The sequence below is a fragment of the Ammodytes marinus genome, assembly GCF_949987685.1.
Source record: "Ammodytes marinus genome assembly, chromosome: 8".
Lineage (NCBI taxonomy): Eukaryota > Metazoa > Chordata > Actinopteri > Uranoscopiformes > Ammodytidae > Ammodytes > Ammodytes marinus.
In genome coordinates this window covers 27,001,567-27,019,514 of record NC_137212.1, presented here as the reverse complement: position 1 = coordinate 27,019,514, position 17,948 = coordinate 27,001,567, and the positions used below count along the sequence as shown (strand labels likewise).

The following is a 17,948-nucleotide window of genomic DNA, read 5'->3' as shown; positions in this document are numbered from 1 at the left end:
CCTAGTAGATAGCTCTTTCGGTACAATTTGATGCATAAAACCTTACTGTAACCAAAAAGTAATGACATTAACGTTCATAAAGCGGTTGGTGTAAGCTTGGGGTTACAAGTATTGTAAATTACAAGCTTTCTGTCCTCTTATTTCACTGGATTGAACTCGTGAAAGCAGAAGACATGCTGATAGTGCAGGGGCTTTGTGAGCGGCTACTTTCCTGTTAGGAGTACTTCAAAATAAAAGTCGACTCACGTTTGTCCAGTGAAATACTGTTAATGTTTAGCCAGTGAAATGCTTTTACTGTGAAGCCGTAGCCTTAATGCTCCTTTTGTTGAACAGTAACTTAACCGCTGCACACTGAACTATGGATAGTGTTTTTTTAAAAACACAAAAAATCCTCCCTGGGAGTAGATCTCAAAAACTTGCAGTTTCATGCTTGCGTTTGCTGTTTTCATGTAAATGATATAGTGCAACCGCGAGAATATTTTCGCGTTTGCACCGTTTCGTGTTGTCGTGTAAAGTGCCCCTAAGATACGAGCTGTCCGGCCACTCCCATACATTCTCCGCTGTATGGGGCCCAGTGCTGCAGCACATAGGGAACTAAAATGTGTGAGGTTTGCCCCAGTTTAGTTTTTTGTGTATTTATATCTTATTTTCTTCATCATTTTGTCTAAGTTATTTATTTCACTTTTTTTTCTTGTATTTCTTGTCTGTTTATGTGAGGGAGGGGGGAGGGGGTTGTGTATGTATTGTATGTGATTACTTATTCTGTTTTTTTTGTCCTTATGTAAAAAAATTGTAAAACCATAAAAAAAAAAGTAAAACAAAAAAAGAAGAGCCCCACTAATCCATAACAGTGTCACAAAGTGAAACAGCATGGACAATACCAGGACCAATTCAGCCATCATTGATTCATCCAAGTCCAATTGTTCTATACTGGGATTGGGACACTTATGTGAACGAGAGTCATCATAATAGATAGGAGTTCTCTACCGACTAACACGGTAGCGCGTGGCATCTCTTCTGTTGGTCCTAACCAATCTGCTATTTTACAAGTCACAAATGAACTAAACTCCAAACTTTGATAGAAAGCACATACAGGAAAAAGGTATTGAGCAAATGTAAACATGCCTTAATAGGTAGTGAAATGTGAATGACATCCAGTCCCTTCCCTTGGATATCCACAACTGGTGTTCTGATACTCCAATGTTAAATGTTAGATCAAGAATCTTAATTTCGGTGCATCCCTACTTTAAAGCTTGGTTTTCATTCAGGAAAAACATGAATACACATAAGGTTTATAACTCATCGTGTCTGTTGATTTAACCAATTAATCTGGGGATTTATTAAGAGTTTTTACAAGTATCAGCTAGTTTCAAACCAAAAGCAAACTTAGGATCTCCACATGAATCTGCAGCAAGACTCCCCAAGCATCCCCTCATCAGTGTGAGACCAGTCTCACCTCCTTCCGTCCTATACAGTTGCTACTGCATCATGGAAGTTTATTTTTTTGCATACTTTGAGCTCTGCACACAGTTGTCAAACATTAAGTCATTCCTCCATACCACTAAAATGACTGAGTTCAAACATTAAAACAGTCCTACACCTAGCAGTTAGACATATCTTTGTTTAATGGCTTATAGCACTAAATATCTCTTTATGAAATAATTAACCAGCTTAAAGTTCAGCAGTTTAAAACCTGGTCACACTTGATTCTTTCTCCTGGTTAAATGGACAACAGGAACAAACTTTGCTGAATCCTACTGAATCACATCCGATTCAAAAAATGCAGATGCCACAACAAAGTGATGATACATTTATTGTACAGCTTCATACTAGTCTATTTGAGAAGCTGCAACATCAGCTTCATCCCGCCACAGAGACATTAGGTAGTAGCACTTCAACCCGTAGATTAGACTGTGCAGTGGCTCTTGCTTGGTAAATTACTAGTTTCAAACTCCAGACATCTTCAGTAAACCCTGTATTAACAACTTAGAGCGAACCACAGGCTGGCACGACCTTAGTTGGCACAGAGGAAAAGGATTCACAGCAAAATGTCCCGTTAGTAAGTAAAATTAAAGAAATTGTGTCTATTTTGCAGGTTTAGCAAGTCTTTCAAATCTGTACAGTACAGCTAAAAAAGTAATGGCCTAATACGGCCAAGACATATAATGCCATAATGGCCCCTGGCCCGAATCATACACAAGCCACAACCTTGAGAATTTAGTATCACCACTGAGGAATTGTTGGTCGATGGGACATCATTCCCATGTCTTGTGGGACTGTCCCAGGCTATAAGGATCCCAGGTTATAAAAGGGGAGACTGAAAAGATAATGAACATTGCCATTCTGATGGATCCTATGTTGTTTGGGGGAGTACATCCAGAAATTGTAACAGAAAATGATCAGAAATATTATAAAGCGTATACTACCGATTGCTAGAAACATCATATCTTTAAACTGGAGGATAGCACGCCAACAACAATTCAATAGACCCAGAGACTGACAGAAGTCCATATAATGGAGTACATGATAGAGAAACTGCTATTGAAAGTGGACTGAATGTTCTAGGAAGATGTACTCCAGTTGTGTTGTATCTTAAATACCATCAGGTGCTCATGAAAAAGATGTTGAATTAGTGATAATGAGACTTGAATAATAAATGAAAACATTAAAAAGACAAGCTTTGAGCATCGCCTGCAGCTGCATACTGAACAGAATACAGGACCAAAGCTACCTTCATTTAACAGTGACAACCACTACTATCCCATTCTGGTTTTCTTTAATGTTTGGATTAGTCACTCACTTCCTCCTTTAAACCATTCCTGGTGAGGTGACACATCTGCACACCGTAGGTGGGCTGAGAGTCACCACAGCTGTGAATCTGCTCCTTCAAACTTCAAGCCTGTTTTCCTTAATAATGCAATATAACAGTCGCATTGATTTAAAGATCCAAACAGCAACAGGTTTTGTCAAGAAGAGAAATGGTAGTTTGAGCAGATACAACTCAGCTGTCTATTTTTCCCTAATGCCTTTTCAGTAATTACACATTCTTCTGCAATGTTATCATTATTTAAGAATATTCAAAGACAGTGTCCAAGACAACTTTGCAATTCACAACATAAGAGTGAGTCCTCAGGTCAAATTGGCCCTGGGAACTTTACAAAACTTTCACAAAGACACGATCAATGTCTTTTTTTTTTTAATATAACTTGAGGGCTAATCCTTTAATTTAACTCAGTTTCACGTTACCATGAGCTCACCACCCAATTAGCACCCTAATTACATCAAATGATGTAAGTAATAATGTGTGCAGCACATGTGATCCATTGTGTACTGACTTAACTTTGGAGCAGAACTCAAGAGTGAAATGCTCTACTGTTTGTGGGCCAGGGAACATTTACACTTAAAATGACAACAGACTTCACTTTGGCTATACTATTTTAACACAATACGATAAAGTTACAATGCGTCACGAAGAGTTCAGTACAGTTTAAGACGGTAAAAGTGCAGATGTGAGGGTTACAACTGTATCACAACAACACACTCTCGCTCACTTACTCACACACACACACACACACACACACACAACACAAAGTTTGCAGACAGCTGTCTTTACGTGCGGGCCTTCATTCTTACCCAAAAGCTTCTTCACCTCCTCCACACTCATGTATATGTTGACACTGGGCAGGTTATTGTTGTTGTTGACGGCTGAAGTGCTGCTCGGGCTGGCCAGGCAGGCGGCCCCTTCCAGCAGCAGGAGGAAAAAGAAGCCCCCGAGCCGCCACAGCACCGAGTGCTGCCACCGTCGGGACTGAGGCGGGCTGCCACAGCCGAGAGTCAACCCCAACATAGCAGCGGCTGTCCGGCTGTGAGTCGTTGTCCTCAGTGTTCCCCCCAACTCGCCAAGTTATTTCTCATCCGTATCTGAAGTTAATCCCGGGAGGCAACATTACTAGTTACTTCCCGCCGCGGCGCCACTTTGTAGCCACTACCAACCAACTTTTCCCACTAGCCTGTTTTTTTGTTACTCCTTTCTTGCTAGCTTGAGACAGGCTAAGTTAGTTAGCCGGGGCAGGCTAACTTTCGTCAGGCTGTCGTTGAATGTTTCCAGAGATTTACGACGTTTCCCCAGCACATAAAATACCACACCGGATATCGCAACACTCGGGCGCTTTGATTTGTACGGGCAAAAACGAAAGAAGGAAGGGAGAAAAAAGTGCCCTAATATAGCAAAGTGGCTAATACATCCAGCTTCCTCCCTCCATGGTCTTTCCTCCCGTTGCTTTTTCCTCACTATCTCAGTTTTCACTCTGAACAGAAAGGAGGGGGGGCTGCGGGGGCTCCCACTCACTTCACAGGGGGAATGCTGCCTTCATGTGCGGTCGGAAATATGTTTAACGAAGGACTACGAACCAAAAAAACTTTTTATGAGAACAAATGCTTGTGTGACATAAGAACCTATTGTCACAAACGAATCAGCAATAGTGTCATATCCTATTCATTGATATAGGCTACTGCCTGTAGGCCTATGTTAATATTGATTATGCATGTAATACAATTAATGCGAATCCAGCACTAATGAGTCTGGAGAACAAGTAGCCTAACCTTAACATGCCAAACTGTAAAAAATACCTACTAAAAGAATAAATAATAATATTAAGAAGTCGGGCTTTTTGTTAGAGATAGTTGGCCATATTTTCACCGAGTAGGCAACACCAAAACTGTCAGTAAGACATCAGTTTGTAAATGAAAAGATAAAAATTAAATTGAGTGCATTCTTTGTATGTTTTTAGTTTGCGTTGGTTTCATGGGTCAGGTCAGTGGTCTTCAATCACGGGTCTTCATTGAAAGGAACGGTGGGAGGTATGTCTACTGTGCAAATGCCTGTCTAACAAAGTCAAATCCAGACGATATTACCTCCACTTGTTCCTGTTCCATCTGTCTAAATAAAGAATGAAGATGCAATAGGCCCACACACTAGACAAATTCATTTTGTATTTTTTTTGTGTAAGCATACACATACACCACACTAAACATTGTATCAGAATTTAGGATACAGCATGATAAATTATACAGATTTTACATTAGTTATTGCTGCATTATGACTGGTATTATTACAGTAAATGCATGGTGGCTATAGAGGTCTGGCCATAGATAGTAAATAAGGGTCTGGCACAATACACACATGAAGAAGGCCTACACAAGTGTCAAAGTCAAGTTTTGGATGACCATGAACCTGCAGGCTTTAGCACCCCCTGGAACTCTACAGGGTCAAACCTTTCCTTCGAATGATTCCCCTAGTTTTTTTTTAATGGTTGGAGAGATTGCTCCAATATAGGCTATCTGCTGTGGTGATGTTCAACTGGGTTGAGATCTGGTAAGTGTTAAGGCTGATTGATCCACGTTTTCCTTTAATGTGCAACAGTCTGTATATACAGGTCTGAGGGGCAGCAGAGGGGCCCATAGAGAAATCCATAGATCTTGTGTGGATCAAACACTGACTCCAAGAGTGTAACTGGCTTTAGTCTCTCTTGCCTCCTCTTGATAAACTAGCACTAAAATACTTCCACTCGGGGGGTTTTGCAACTCTTAAACTTAGTTTAGTTTATTTTAGTTTATTTATTTAGCACACATTAACAATTAATGGTGCAAGGAGGGAACGAAGCCCAATGGGCTTGTACAGAGTTCCACCCCTAAAAACTGACTGGTAGTGGCTAATTAAATTAATTCCCCAAAATGAGTGTTTAGACAAAGTATACCTATCTGTATGATAGTTAGGGACGGGTATCTTTAGGATTTTTTTCAAACCTGCACCAATACTGATTGACATTGCTTATCGATACCAATACACACCAATACTCTTGTTAATACTCTCCATAATTTGATGCAAAAAATAAGCACATGACATGAAAAGATTCAGCATTTCATTTGTGATTATTTTATGGCAGGAATAAGTTATATCGCTGCTGGTTCGCTAAAGCTCTCAAACACGCTGCACTGTTTCAGATTTATAATGTTGTATTTGTTCATTTTCATTTGGTTTCTGGTGTAACTCACTTTTAGCTGCATTTCTAAAGTAAGCTCACAGTTTTGAAAGTGTTTCCCAGTCTTAAAGACAATAAACACACAGTTAAGACCATGCAAACATAATGGCAGCGTGATGCCGGCAGCTTCAAAATCATTAGGGGACATTTAAGAGTTTGACAATGCTTCTAAGTTATAATTAACTAATTAATAAATGAACCTTGAATACCAATTAGTTTCATTTTTTAAAAAGCTTGTCGATATTTCGGCATTGACAAGTCAGGAACCAGTATTAATTTAGCATAGTTTTTTTGATACCCATCCCTAGTGATAAAGAGATCATTAGCTTGAAACATTAATTTTCCTATGTATACATAAAATAAACAAAAAAACATAGTAGAAATGGATAGTGTCAGACCTTTTTTCCTTTTTACAAATGTATTGTAGGATGCAAATATCCACACAAAAGTACAGGGGAAACATACATTTTAACATTTTTATTATTAAAATATTCACCTACAAAATGGCCTATAAACACTATTTACAGAACAGCGAGCAGTGACGCCTGCCAACAACACACAGAGAAAAGATATTTGTGCACAGAAAACGCTGCGCACCATTGTCAGAGGGAGAGATGAATTAACGGGGAGTGGAGAAAAAAGTACATTTCCCATTGTCTTTAGAAGGAGATCACGGGGGCCGGTATCCTCGGAACACTATACAGTCATTTTCCCTGAGGGACAAACCTGCATCTGAATCACAAATAATAATAAAAAAAACCTCTCCTAATGTGTCAGCATGGACATGGAAATGAGGTATATAAGGTCTCTGATGCAGTCCAGTCAACTGCTTTGCGTTATTTACTCACGTACGTACTGTATGTCTTTGTAGGAAAAATCAGTCATCACACATCGCAAATGATCATCAATGATTTGGGCCATTTTTCATTTTTACAGATGAAGGATGATCTCAAATGTTACAGTGGGTCCTGACAGGGTTTTCTCAGCACAACACACATCGCCATAATCAGTTACTTCAAGTAGATTATAAACACCAAAGTTGAAGCTAGGTTTTTCACATGACAATGATGATAGTCCTTTCGTCAGTATCCGAGTGCTCTAGGGAAAAAAGAAGAAGAAAAGACTCATTCTTTTTATGATCATGGTTTTAAAAATCTTGTGACCCTTTACAGGAGCTCTGCTTATTATCGGCGTTAACATTTCACCACAACTAATATCTGTGTGTTGATTGGGTTAAAGAAAAACAAACCTTTATTGCTGTCCATTTGTTCTTCTTGCTGTTGGGAAAGTTCATATCAGTGTGTTAAAAAGAATTGCATTGGTTTATTTAGCTTGAAACAACTTCAACACTGTCCAGACAGCTCTTTCAACTCACTCTGACTTTTCTTGGGAAGCACCGGTTCACAAATCTCTCGATAACAAACATCCTGCTGTACTTTATACGTCCTTTTGTACCTGAGAGGAAACAAAACACGCTCATGGATTTGATCCATTGGTTCATTGACATGTCTTCAGCTTTCCAATCCAGATGTTGTAAACATCACATATGTCACAATGAGTGTGGAAGCATGCCAGGCCAGAACAGGGGATCCTTGCCTGATTTTTTTTAAAACTTACAGGTAGTGGAAGACTCCACCCTCCCACACAGGAACACTCTTGGTTTCTGAGTAGAGCCGGGTACAGGGGTGTGGCACTCGTTGGCACGCTGCAAAAAGCCGTCACAAGACACACAAGGAATGGATTTCTTTTAGTATTGAGAGCAAGGAAAAGTCTGCTGCATGGTTTAGGAGTCATGTGGGATGGAGCCGGGCCATGCACTTTGGCTGATGGATGGTTTTAGGAAAGGAATGTTTAAACAATCTGACGCTGGATGTTTAGGTGAAGAAAAGGACTCAAGAGGGGACAGGGGTATGTCCACTGTCTCTTCATACACAGCTCTATCAGCAATGAATTATTAGCCAAATGCAACTGATTAAATAAACCTTTTACTGTACGTTACTGCACTTTTTTCTTGTTTGGCTAAATGTCAGTGAATATATTCCCTACATGTTGTAAGTGTGAAAAGTGAAAAGTGTTTTTACAAAATCAAAACATCAATATTATTAACACAAAAACAAAAGTGGGGAAAAAAGATGTAGTAGATGTGAAGAAGAAAGAAAGGAAGAAAGGGAGGGAGGGAAAGGATTTTCGGATGGAATGACAGTGTGAAAAGAGTCAGTTATAATGCATAATGGAGGCAGGTCTTATGGAATGGGCTTTGGTCGTCAGCTAGGTGCTGGTAATTGGAATTTGGACTTTTTCATTTTAGAGGAATAAGGTTGCTCTTATAAAGACAGAAACCCACTTTCTTCATTGATAACATATAAAATAGTTTGTTATTAAATTAAATGAGCCCTCACTTTTTTCCCCCAGCATATTTACCTATGAGGGACATATACTAGGAGTGACAGAGTGAATATCAAAGATGGAGTAGAATCAAGACACATTGCGGATATTGTCCACAGATGACATAATGACCTCATTCCCCCCCCCCCCGCCCCTATTCAAAAGAAACACTGAGTTATAAATATAACACTAGAAGGAGAGCGTTGCAGTGCAAATAATATGGTGCTTTGTGCCTACCTCTACACTCTATTCATGTCGTACATTCATGCCCCTAAGCCTTAAAGTTAACCAAGCCATTCATACATGTGACAGGGGTCAACTGTCAGTGGAGCATGTTTCCTGCTTTGAGGGAACCAGAGGCCTATACATAGCTGAGGGCCCTATGTCAGTTTACATCATGAAATGCAAACCTAACATATATTACACTGTAAGTTCACACCATGAGATGCTACAGTCACATTGAGAGAAAGCTGAAGTGCAACCCTCTGGACCATAAATTCAGGACTGTAAATCGCTTTGCTGACACTCATGACAGTTGGACAGCTGGTGAGAGGACATCTTTCACCCAAATCTGATTTGGAGAAGCAAGAATGCTACCTATCGATTGAATAACTTTTAGATTGTTTTTTAAAGAGAGGTTGTATTTCTTTCACTTGAAGTAGTATTATATCAACCATTCGTTTTCTTAAATCCTTTATCCTGTTCAGGGTGACAGGGGACTTGGCCTGATTTTATATCTAGCATTTACAGCTGGCCGACATTTCTGTGGACTTTTTTAGGCACAGGGGGAACATGCCAACTCCACACAGGAGCCTAGGACTTTTCTTGCTGCGAGGTGTCAGTGGAGCCACTGTGTCGCCACACGTTAAAAATGTCCTTCTCATGAATGGGCCACTGATAATTTGCTATGGAAAATAGTTTTTTTTTTCCATGCTAGCGACGTGGAGTTAGGGATGCCAATGTTTGATCCTGACTGAAATATTTCAACACCTGTAATATGAAATGCCATGAAACTTATGTACAGACATCCATGTTTCCCTAAGGATGAATTATTAATCACGTTGGTTATGTTCCTGAATTTTGACCTAGCGCCACCATCAGGTCAAAATGTTCCTTTACTAAATTCTTTGATTTACGAACAAATACTGGAAAACTAATGACCCAATCTGTACTTTATGTTATGTGCTAATTAGCAAATGTGAGCATGCTTACATGTAAAACTTAAATGAATATGGTAAACATTAACCTTGAATACATCAGAATGTCAGCATTGCCATTGTGGGCTTCTCAGCAGGCTGATGTGAGAATTTAGCCCAAGGCACCACTGTCCCTATGTAAAGCCTCACGGAACTACTAGCATAGCTGTAGAGCCTTAAGCTTGTGAAGACATAAACTATTTTATTGTTTTTAAAGAAAACATTTACATGCGGGCACCCTCCCTCTCGCCTAATGTCAGATAGGATAGGCTCAAGTCCCCTTCAAAAGGATAAGGAGATGTATATAATGGAAGGATGGATTAACTTTGTGTTACTGACCTCATTGTGTTTAAAATCTGGTGTTTAAGACCAAACTCTAATAAATCCTTGTTTAACGGAATGAGTGAACAGCACATTTGACCAAAAGCAGCCTACTTTCACCACCCACCCACCCAGTCAGTGTATATATACAGTATGTGTGGAGAGGAATCTCACAAACTTACACAGTTCACACTGTCTGCCCTTGAACCCGGCTGCGCAGTCGCAGATGAAGGAGTCGCCTCCGTCCACACATGTTCCCCCGTTCAGACAGGGCAGACTGCGGCAGTCCTGTGGCACCTCTAAAAGACAACAGCTGCCATCAACATCCACACTACAGAATGAGTCTGGCTCTCAGGTTTCAGCTCATTTACTCCACATTACTCACAGCTGATACCATGTGTTAATAGCCTCTAGCTTTTACACCGCTTCCTTTTTTTCTTTTCTTTAAACTTGCCTGAATGTTACATTACTTTTTGTCTTATTTCTGGTTAGCATCCTCATTAGAATGTCAATCACAACACACATAACACCAATGATAAATCACATGTCCAAGGTCTAACAAGCTGTCTCTTTCCAACAGGATATTAATCTTGTGTGTGTATGTGTGTGTGTGTGTGTGTGTGTGTGTGTGTGTGTGTGTGTGTGTGTGTGTGCAGCACATCAGCGTGGATCAATTACATGGACAGATGTGCCACTTATTAGAGCAAACACCTACCCGCTTTTGTTTTTAAACCTTCTTCTTGAACCTCAAGTGCAAGGCTGATTTTGTTTGTTGTTTCCTCCATCTTCTCTAACTTAATTGGTGGACCAGGTTCTGCAAGGCAAAACATTTCCAATCACAAATCAGCATATAAAGACTAAAATGAATGACAGGCTGTAGAGTGACCCCAACCAAATGTAGACATGGTACTAAATGAGACACTTCTGAAATAAGCCAACTTTACACATTTGACAAACTGGTCAAGTCATATCATGATGGTGGGAGTAACAAGGAGAGAAACATGCTAGAACGGAAGTTTACTCTCCAGAGCACAGGATAACATCTGTAAAAGAGTTTTTCTGTTTGGGCTATAGGCTGTAAACCACGGAACTGGGATGAGTCAAGTTAAAAAATAGGTTACATTCCTTACATACAAATGTCATATCAAGATTTACAGAAGGGAACAAAGATTATTCCTAAGAGTTGTTGTGTTCTTGCATCCCACTTAATCAAAAGCTGCTAGATAAAGCAACAGCACGTGTCAGCTAAGGTGGCTCTGTTAGTGCGATGGCAGAGAGTCCAGTTTACATAAGAGGACCAGCTGTATTTCATCAAGACAGGCTAGGGTTAGGAACATAGGAGCATGACCTACGTTATTCCATCAACCATCAAGATAAGCAAATAAGATGACTCTTTCTTTCTATTGATCTGGAGCAATGCGTTGGTGTAGCATCCTAGTTTTATAGATGTCAGAGAATGTTATCAAGTTATAATTAAGAAACAGAATAAATTACTAATGGGTAGGTACAAAAAAATATTAACATGACTTTTCTTCTGAAATACTGTTCATGATACATGAAATGTTTCAGATTTTTTTTTGTCAAACAGTGTTATGGTGGTGACTCTCCACAAAGTGTTGATGGCATGCTTGTACTTACTGGTACGATGTCGAATGGCTTTTCGAGGCAAGTGAGTGAACTTGGCTGTTATCTTCCCCCTCCGGTCAATGAGTTCTGTGTATCTACACCATAGGAAACAGTGTTGATTATTTATTGACAGTTGAATTGCCAGTTGGAAACAAAAGCCTTACCATTGTGCACGTATGTTTAATAGTGATGGACTGTCTTGGTGTACCTGGGCAGTTCCTCTGAGTTGTCCCTCTCTGCCGTGCCTCCCAGGTCCTGGGGCTGAGATGGGGGAAGCGTGCGTCCCACTTGAGTCCCCTGTCCAGTTACGGTTGGCCTCTCTCGTCTCCCTGATCTTGCCTCCATTGGCACTGGGTCAAAGTAAATGCAAACCCATTGTTTAAAAATGCAATTATCTATAGTTAAATCGAATTTGATCTGATTAAGGCGAGACACTGCGGGCAAAAACAAGCACTGGTCAATTTTGTGATTTTTTTGGTTATTTTGCTTCCATACATTTTTTTTTTCTTTCATGATAGTATTGATTTAAAGCATATTTCTCCTAACAGTCATTATCTCAACATTATTTTTTTTCAATACTCTGAACCAAACATCTCGACTTCTGACGCACTTAAATCAACCAAACTTTCCATATCATTCAAAGCACAATTCTGAAGGTAATTAGAGAAGGATTTGTTCATATGGTGTTAATTGTCTGATTTATGATACATTTTGTTCTAAAAATATGCCCCAAAATGCTGAGATAATGAGAAAGTATGGAATCTGAAACAAAAGGCACTCACAGGTAGTGAAGGTTAAGTGTTGAGGTACGCTCTGGACCTGCTCCTGCCCTGTGTTTTTGACGGAGGTGAGAGCCACATAGTAGTGCTGTCCTGGGGTCAGCTCACGCAGCGTGTAGGATCCTAGTTTGCCGTTGGGCAGGAAGCGGCTCCTGGTGTTCAGCCCTCGGGTCACGTTGACCACAAAGCCATCGGGGACGTTCCTGGGCTGACGGCTCCAGGTGATCAGGGCTGAGTTAGTGCTCACATGGGACAGGGACAGGTTCTGTGGGGGGAGAGGCCCTGAGCAACACACACATGGAGATGGTAGGGTCAGGTTGTTTCATGGATAGCATCAACAATATTCTCTTCTCTTTGTTCAATTGTTGACAAAAGTAACTATTTTCTAACTTGATTTGCATTGATTATTGCCTCACTAGATGTTTTATAGCAGGACTCAGCTGAAAGCACACCAATAGCAGTTCAAAATCTGAACAGTCTCTTCTAACAATAAACTATTTATTTAAATGACAATTTACAGAGGAAAGAGAAAAACTAAAGGAAAGCACAACTTTATCCTTGTGTGTCAACAACACATTTTTATCAGAATAGGCTTGACAAATTAAACATAAAACATACATTAATGCTAGCATTTAACAAACGCTGAGATAATGCTTTAATTTGAACACATTTTTTTAACCCTTTAAACTAAATATAAATGTTCTGTAATACGCTTAGAGTTGTTCATAAATATATCAATGAACAATAAAATGAAGGATAATCACATTCTGGTTGACGACATTTTGTTAATGAAGTAATCAACTGTACAATAATGAGTACATAACTGCAATTTCTATGATGAATGAAATGCAATAAAGCAATTTATTTACATCTAATATATACAGTAGACAGTATATATATTATGTGGTGATATAGAGAGGAGCATTTTAATTTTGAATGAAACATCATCAGATAGAAACCCTAACGCACCAGCATCCTATCAGTCAGAAGTCGTAGTAACATCTTTCGAATCTCAATGTCACACATACTGCTGAATGATGTAACCTACTTGTCCAGAATTGCAGTGGCCCAGCCGAGTGACTGGTGGAGGGAAACTCATCTGGTCTGATTCCACTTTGAGTCAACACATCCACTGTATACATCTGAGCAGGCAGTAATGTACTGGAAAACAAGAAAAGAGGCACACAAACAATTACACTACAGCAAACAAAGCAGCATCAATCCTCCTAACAATCAAAGTGATGTAATAGTGCCCTCTAGTGGTTAAACGCTATATAGGCCAAAACCATTCAAAGTGAAGCACTTCAACAGCACCATTCAGTGGACACATGCGATACTGCAGGTCTGTATTCTTTTGAAATTGTGGTTCTTGTGGGTGTGGTTTTGTAGCAGTGCAGTCGGCTGACCTGAAGCTATGTTCAGCGGTGCTCATGTTGAGCACTGCAGTCCGAGCCTCACTCCCGTCTAAAGGCAGCAGAGACACGTGCACCCTGCTGACCGCTGCATGACGCGCCGCCTGCACCAGCCAGCTCAGCCACACCTCAGAGGACGACACATTGACCACCTGCAGCTGCTCCACACGCCGAGGTCCTAGCACACAAACACACACTTACACACAGTGCTGGGAAGGAACTAAGTACATTCACTGAAGGGCTATTCTTAAGGACAGACTAGTACTGTATTAAGTACAATTTGGAAGTACTTGCACTTTACTTTACAAATCCCATTGTATGTTACTTCATACCTTTACTCCACTACAATTCAGATGAAATATTGCACTCTTCACTCCACTGCATTTTTTGTCACAGTTTTGGATTATGAATGCACAATATTATTACCATGTTACAATATGATATATTATGACAGATTAAGCCACCCAACAGTTTATAAAGTAAGAAACATTGCTCTACCTTTATCAGCTGCAAAGTCAAAGTGGTATGTACATTAATCTATCAATGATTATTATTCAATATATATTTTTTTCTCAGCAGAACTTACTTTTTTTGACACATTAATTATATTTCAATGCTCATCATTTTGTACTCTGACTGAGGTGAACATTTTGAATGCAGGACTTTGGCTTAAAGCAGAATCTTTTTACTGAGTGGTATTGTAAATGACCTGAGTTACCCAGTAAAGATGCATGCAGGCAAGCACTCATGCATTCAAACTCATGAGAATAATAGATCTGTGGAGTAGATTTCTTTCCAGTTGTGTGATTTCTTCCTAAAACTAATTTTGATATACAGTAACTATCTGTTGTAGAGGGAAGCCTGATGTCTAAGAATATCATTACCACTGACTGATCCACTGTATCTCCGGTGCATTAAAGAGTGTGCTCACTTGTGCGTATGAGTGCGGTGGCGGGCTGGCTGATGTCGTTGCTGTTGGTGTTGCGTTTGGTGGAGAAGGTGGAGATGTTGTAGAGCAGGCCGGGCACCAGGCCTCTCATGACGTGGGTGGACTTCTGCCGGTCCAGAGAGTCTGACTTGCGGTTGCTGCGGCCGACAGGACCGTAAGTGACCACGAAGCCGCTGATCAGACTGTGAGACGGCTCGGGCTCATCCCAGCGCAGCTCCACCTCGCTCTCCTCCACACGCAGCACATGGAGACCAGAGGGAGGCAACAGGTCTGGGAACAGTTGGCAACCTTACATGTCTAATCCATACATTACATTAGTACAGATGGGTCTCTGCATTGTAGAGAGGTGGTGCAAATTTGGTGTTACTCTCACTGACCTTTCTCACAGTCTTTGCCCGTGTGTCCCACTCTGCAAACACAGTTGTAGTTCCCTCGCTTGTCACTCCTGCAGAGGCCACGGTTTCCACAGGGCTGCAGTACACATGGGTTCTCCACTTGGGGGCGACAAAGACAAACAGTTAGGACAATGAAGTTCATGTCACAACTAAACGCAAGTTGTGGGAATAAGCTTTTAAGGTGAGACGCAGCAGGCAAAAACATCCTTTTTTTAAGCACTAGTCCATAACATGACTTCTTTCATACTAGTATTTATCAATTTATTTCACTAAACCTTTTGTTTGGGTCTGCATATTGCTCCTATACATCCATCTTTAATGGCCATTATCGCAACATTAGTTTTTTCAACATTCTTAACCAAACATCTCAACTTCTAAAGCACTTACATCAACTCAGCTTTCAATAATAATTCATAGCACTATTCTGATGGTTATTACAGAAGGATTTGTTCATATGTACAACATGGTAAATTGCCTGATTTATGATACATTTTGTTCTTAAAAACATGCTATTAAGACCTGTTTAAAGTATTTTTTGAATTTTGGAATAAAATTAAAGGAGACTGTATCCCAAATCTGTTCCGTAAAAACTTCTAATATGTTGTAAAAATTAAATATAGATTATAACTCTTGCTTTGTATCAATACTAGATTTTAGTTTTTTTTAAGAGATAATTATTCACACATGATAGAGAATATTGTAATGTTTAAATGTAACTAATCAACTGGCAAAGTTTTATGATGACATTTATGATCTAATTTGTTTTACCCTATACACCTGCAGTGTCTCACCTTCACATCAATAAAAGAGACTTGTGAGACAGTGCAAAGTTACACTTACACATCTGGCACTGGTCTCCAAAGAAACCGTCTTTGCATACGCACAAATAATTCCGTCTGTAACCCCGACACACGCCACCATTCAGACAGGGGTTGGACTCACACCCGTCCTGCTCTGCACACAGATATTTACAACAGAATTTGATTGCTGTCCCGTATAATCTCTATGTCACAATGCATAGACTTTAAAAGTAAGGTAACAGGCTGAATGGAGAGTGAGACTGTACCTATTTCACAGTTCCGGCCGCTGAAGCCGTGTGGGCAATGACACAAGTAGGAGCCAAGCTGGTTCTCACATGTCCCTCCGTGTTTACAGGGTTCCAACAGGCATTCATTGATGTCTGAAGGGGGATGAAATACAAACACACACGCGCGCACACACACACACACACACACACACACACACACACACACACACACACACACACACACACACACACACACACACACACACACAGGAACTGTATAAGTGAGAAGGTGTGCTGAACATCCGCATAGAACATATAGAAGACTTTGATCAGGCCTTACCTGTCTGACAGTGCTTTCCACTGTAGCCATCGTCACACTCACACTGGAAGGATCCCATCTGGTTACGACACGTAGCGCCATTAAGACAAGGCTTGGACAGGCATTCGTTGATCTCTGTAATGGTGGGAAATGAAGAAATCGGTTGAAAAACGACATTTTAGCCTATAAACTGTTAGAATAACTGAAATCTCATTCATGAGGAACTTATTAATGTCAAAGTCATTGAAAGACATGTTTTGCTTTTCAGAGTGTGTGTCCATGTGTTGGTGTATGTTACAGACCCTCACAAATGGGTGGCTGGCTCCAGTCTCCCTGAATACCACAGATGCTCTGGGTGGCTCTAGGCACAGACATGAATCCTGAATGGCATGTATACATAGCCATGGAGCCCGGTGTTGTCGAGGAGAACTGGACTTCGGCGTGCCTTACTTGCGGAGGCGGCCCACAGCCCAGCTCTGGAGTGAACACAAACACACGGATGTGCCATGTTGCCATTCATTGCTGCATAGTAACACCGGCCCACATACACCGGGGCTTAAAGGAGCTCATCCAGGACAGTCTAATGGAAACGGAGGTGTTTTCCATCCGGACTAAAATTACCTCCAGCATGCTGTTAAGAGTGCGTAGACATGAATCATCAGGTCTAATCAGGTCTTGCTTTATATAGCGTATGTAGTCGTTCTATATCTGTAAATGTGGGGCAACCAGTGCAGCAACGTTGCTAAGATTATCTTCACATGGAAAAGCAGTGTCTCTAACAGCGAGCAGCTCAGGAAATCCCCCTTCCTGCGTCAGTCTACTGTAGTAAGGTCAACATGATCAAAGTGCAGCATCGGACACACAGTCTGCTTACCTGTGGAGGTTTGTGTTGAGCTGGTGCTGACCTCACAGTGCCTGCCGCTGAAGGCCTCAGTGCATTCACATTTGTACTTTCCTATGTAGTGAAAACACGTCCCCGCATTCAGACAGGGGCTGGAGGCACAGGGGTCTGGCTTCCCTGCAATAGAACATACACACTAGACAGTTATTATTGAAAAATATTTTTTTTGTTAAGTACCTGCAAAGACAAAATAAAAATAAATAAATAATGATAAATTCAAATAGTTAATGGAAAATTACCGAAAACCAATGACACTAACAGGAATGAAAAGGATACAAAACACCAACATTGAAACCACTTACAAAAATACCACAAGTATTTCTGTTCTGTGAACAAATGAAGGGCAGTCACTGATGAAGGAATGTTCTACATTATCAAAGAATTCATACAAAATAAAAGGACTTTAAAAACAATACTAAAAGATAAAGGCAGTGTAGTGTGTTCATATTAGTCAAGTCCTGACTGCAGCATTCTGTCATTTTGTTAAAGAGCTTTTAGGAGGCCTGGTGAAAGCAGAGTTGCCGTCATCTAAACCCCTTTGGTGATGTTCTTAAGATGCAAAAATGATGTTTCCGTGACCTTATTCAAATCTAAAAC

The 17,948-nt window shown here is 40.4% G+C and overlaps 2 protein-coding genes across 5 annotated transcripts in view; both read right to left on the bottom strand.

Annotated features, from left to right (window-relative positions):
* ryk (receptor like tyrosine kinase) overlaps nt 1-4,285 on the bottom strand; it is a 48,274-nt gene extending 43,989 nt beyond the window's left edge. For all 3 annotated transcript variants that reach the window (XM_080033274.1, XM_080033276.1, XM_080033275.1), the window contains exon 1: nt 3,634-4,285. In XM_080033274.1, the coding sequence (XP_079889400.1) occupies nt 3,634-3,847 (214 nt within the window). In that variant the 5' untranslated portion in view covers nt 3,848-4,285. The remainder of the gene's footprint in view (nt 1-3,633) is intronic.
* Nucleotides 4,286-6,552: 2,267 nt separating this feature from the next.
* sned1 (sushi, nidogen and EGF-like domains 1) overlaps nt 6,553-17,948 on the bottom strand; it is a 29,295-nt gene continuing 17,899 nt past the window's right edge. For both annotated transcript variants that reach the window (XM_080033327.1, XM_080033328.1), the window contains 18 exons: nt 17,325-17,468; nt 16,753-16,926; nt 16,472-16,585; nt 16,171-16,284; nt 15,945-16,058; nt 15,087-15,203; nt 14,692-14,979; nt 13,755-13,938; nt 13,397-13,509; nt 12,352-12,630; nt 11,778-11,919; nt 11,582-11,664; nt 10,659-10,757; nt 10,126-10,242; nt 7,659-7,746; nt 7,417-7,496; nt 7,291-7,318; nt 6,553-7,139 (listed from right to left, as the gene is read on the bottom strand). In XM_080033327.1, coding sequence (XP_079889453.1) covers nt 7,293-7,318; nt 7,417-7,496; nt 7,659-7,746; nt 10,126-10,242; nt 10,659-10,757; nt 11,582-11,664; nt 11,778-11,919; nt 12,352-12,630; nt 13,397-13,509; nt 13,755-13,938; nt 14,692-14,979; nt 15,087-15,203; nt 15,945-16,058; nt 16,171-16,284; nt 16,472-16,585; nt 16,753-16,926; nt 17,325-17,468 — 2,276 coding nt within the window. In that variant the 3' untranslated portion in view covers nt 6,553-7,139; nt 7,291-7,292. The remainder of the gene's footprint in view (nt 7,140-7,290; nt 7,319-7,416; nt 7,497-7,658; nt 7,747-10,125; nt 10,243-10,658; nt 10,758-11,581; nt 11,665-11,777; nt 11,920-12,351; nt 12,631-13,396; nt 13,510-13,754; nt 13,939-14,691; nt 14,980-15,086; nt 15,204-15,944; nt 16,059-16,170; nt 16,285-16,471; nt 16,586-16,752; nt 16,927-17,324; nt 17,469-17,948) is intronic.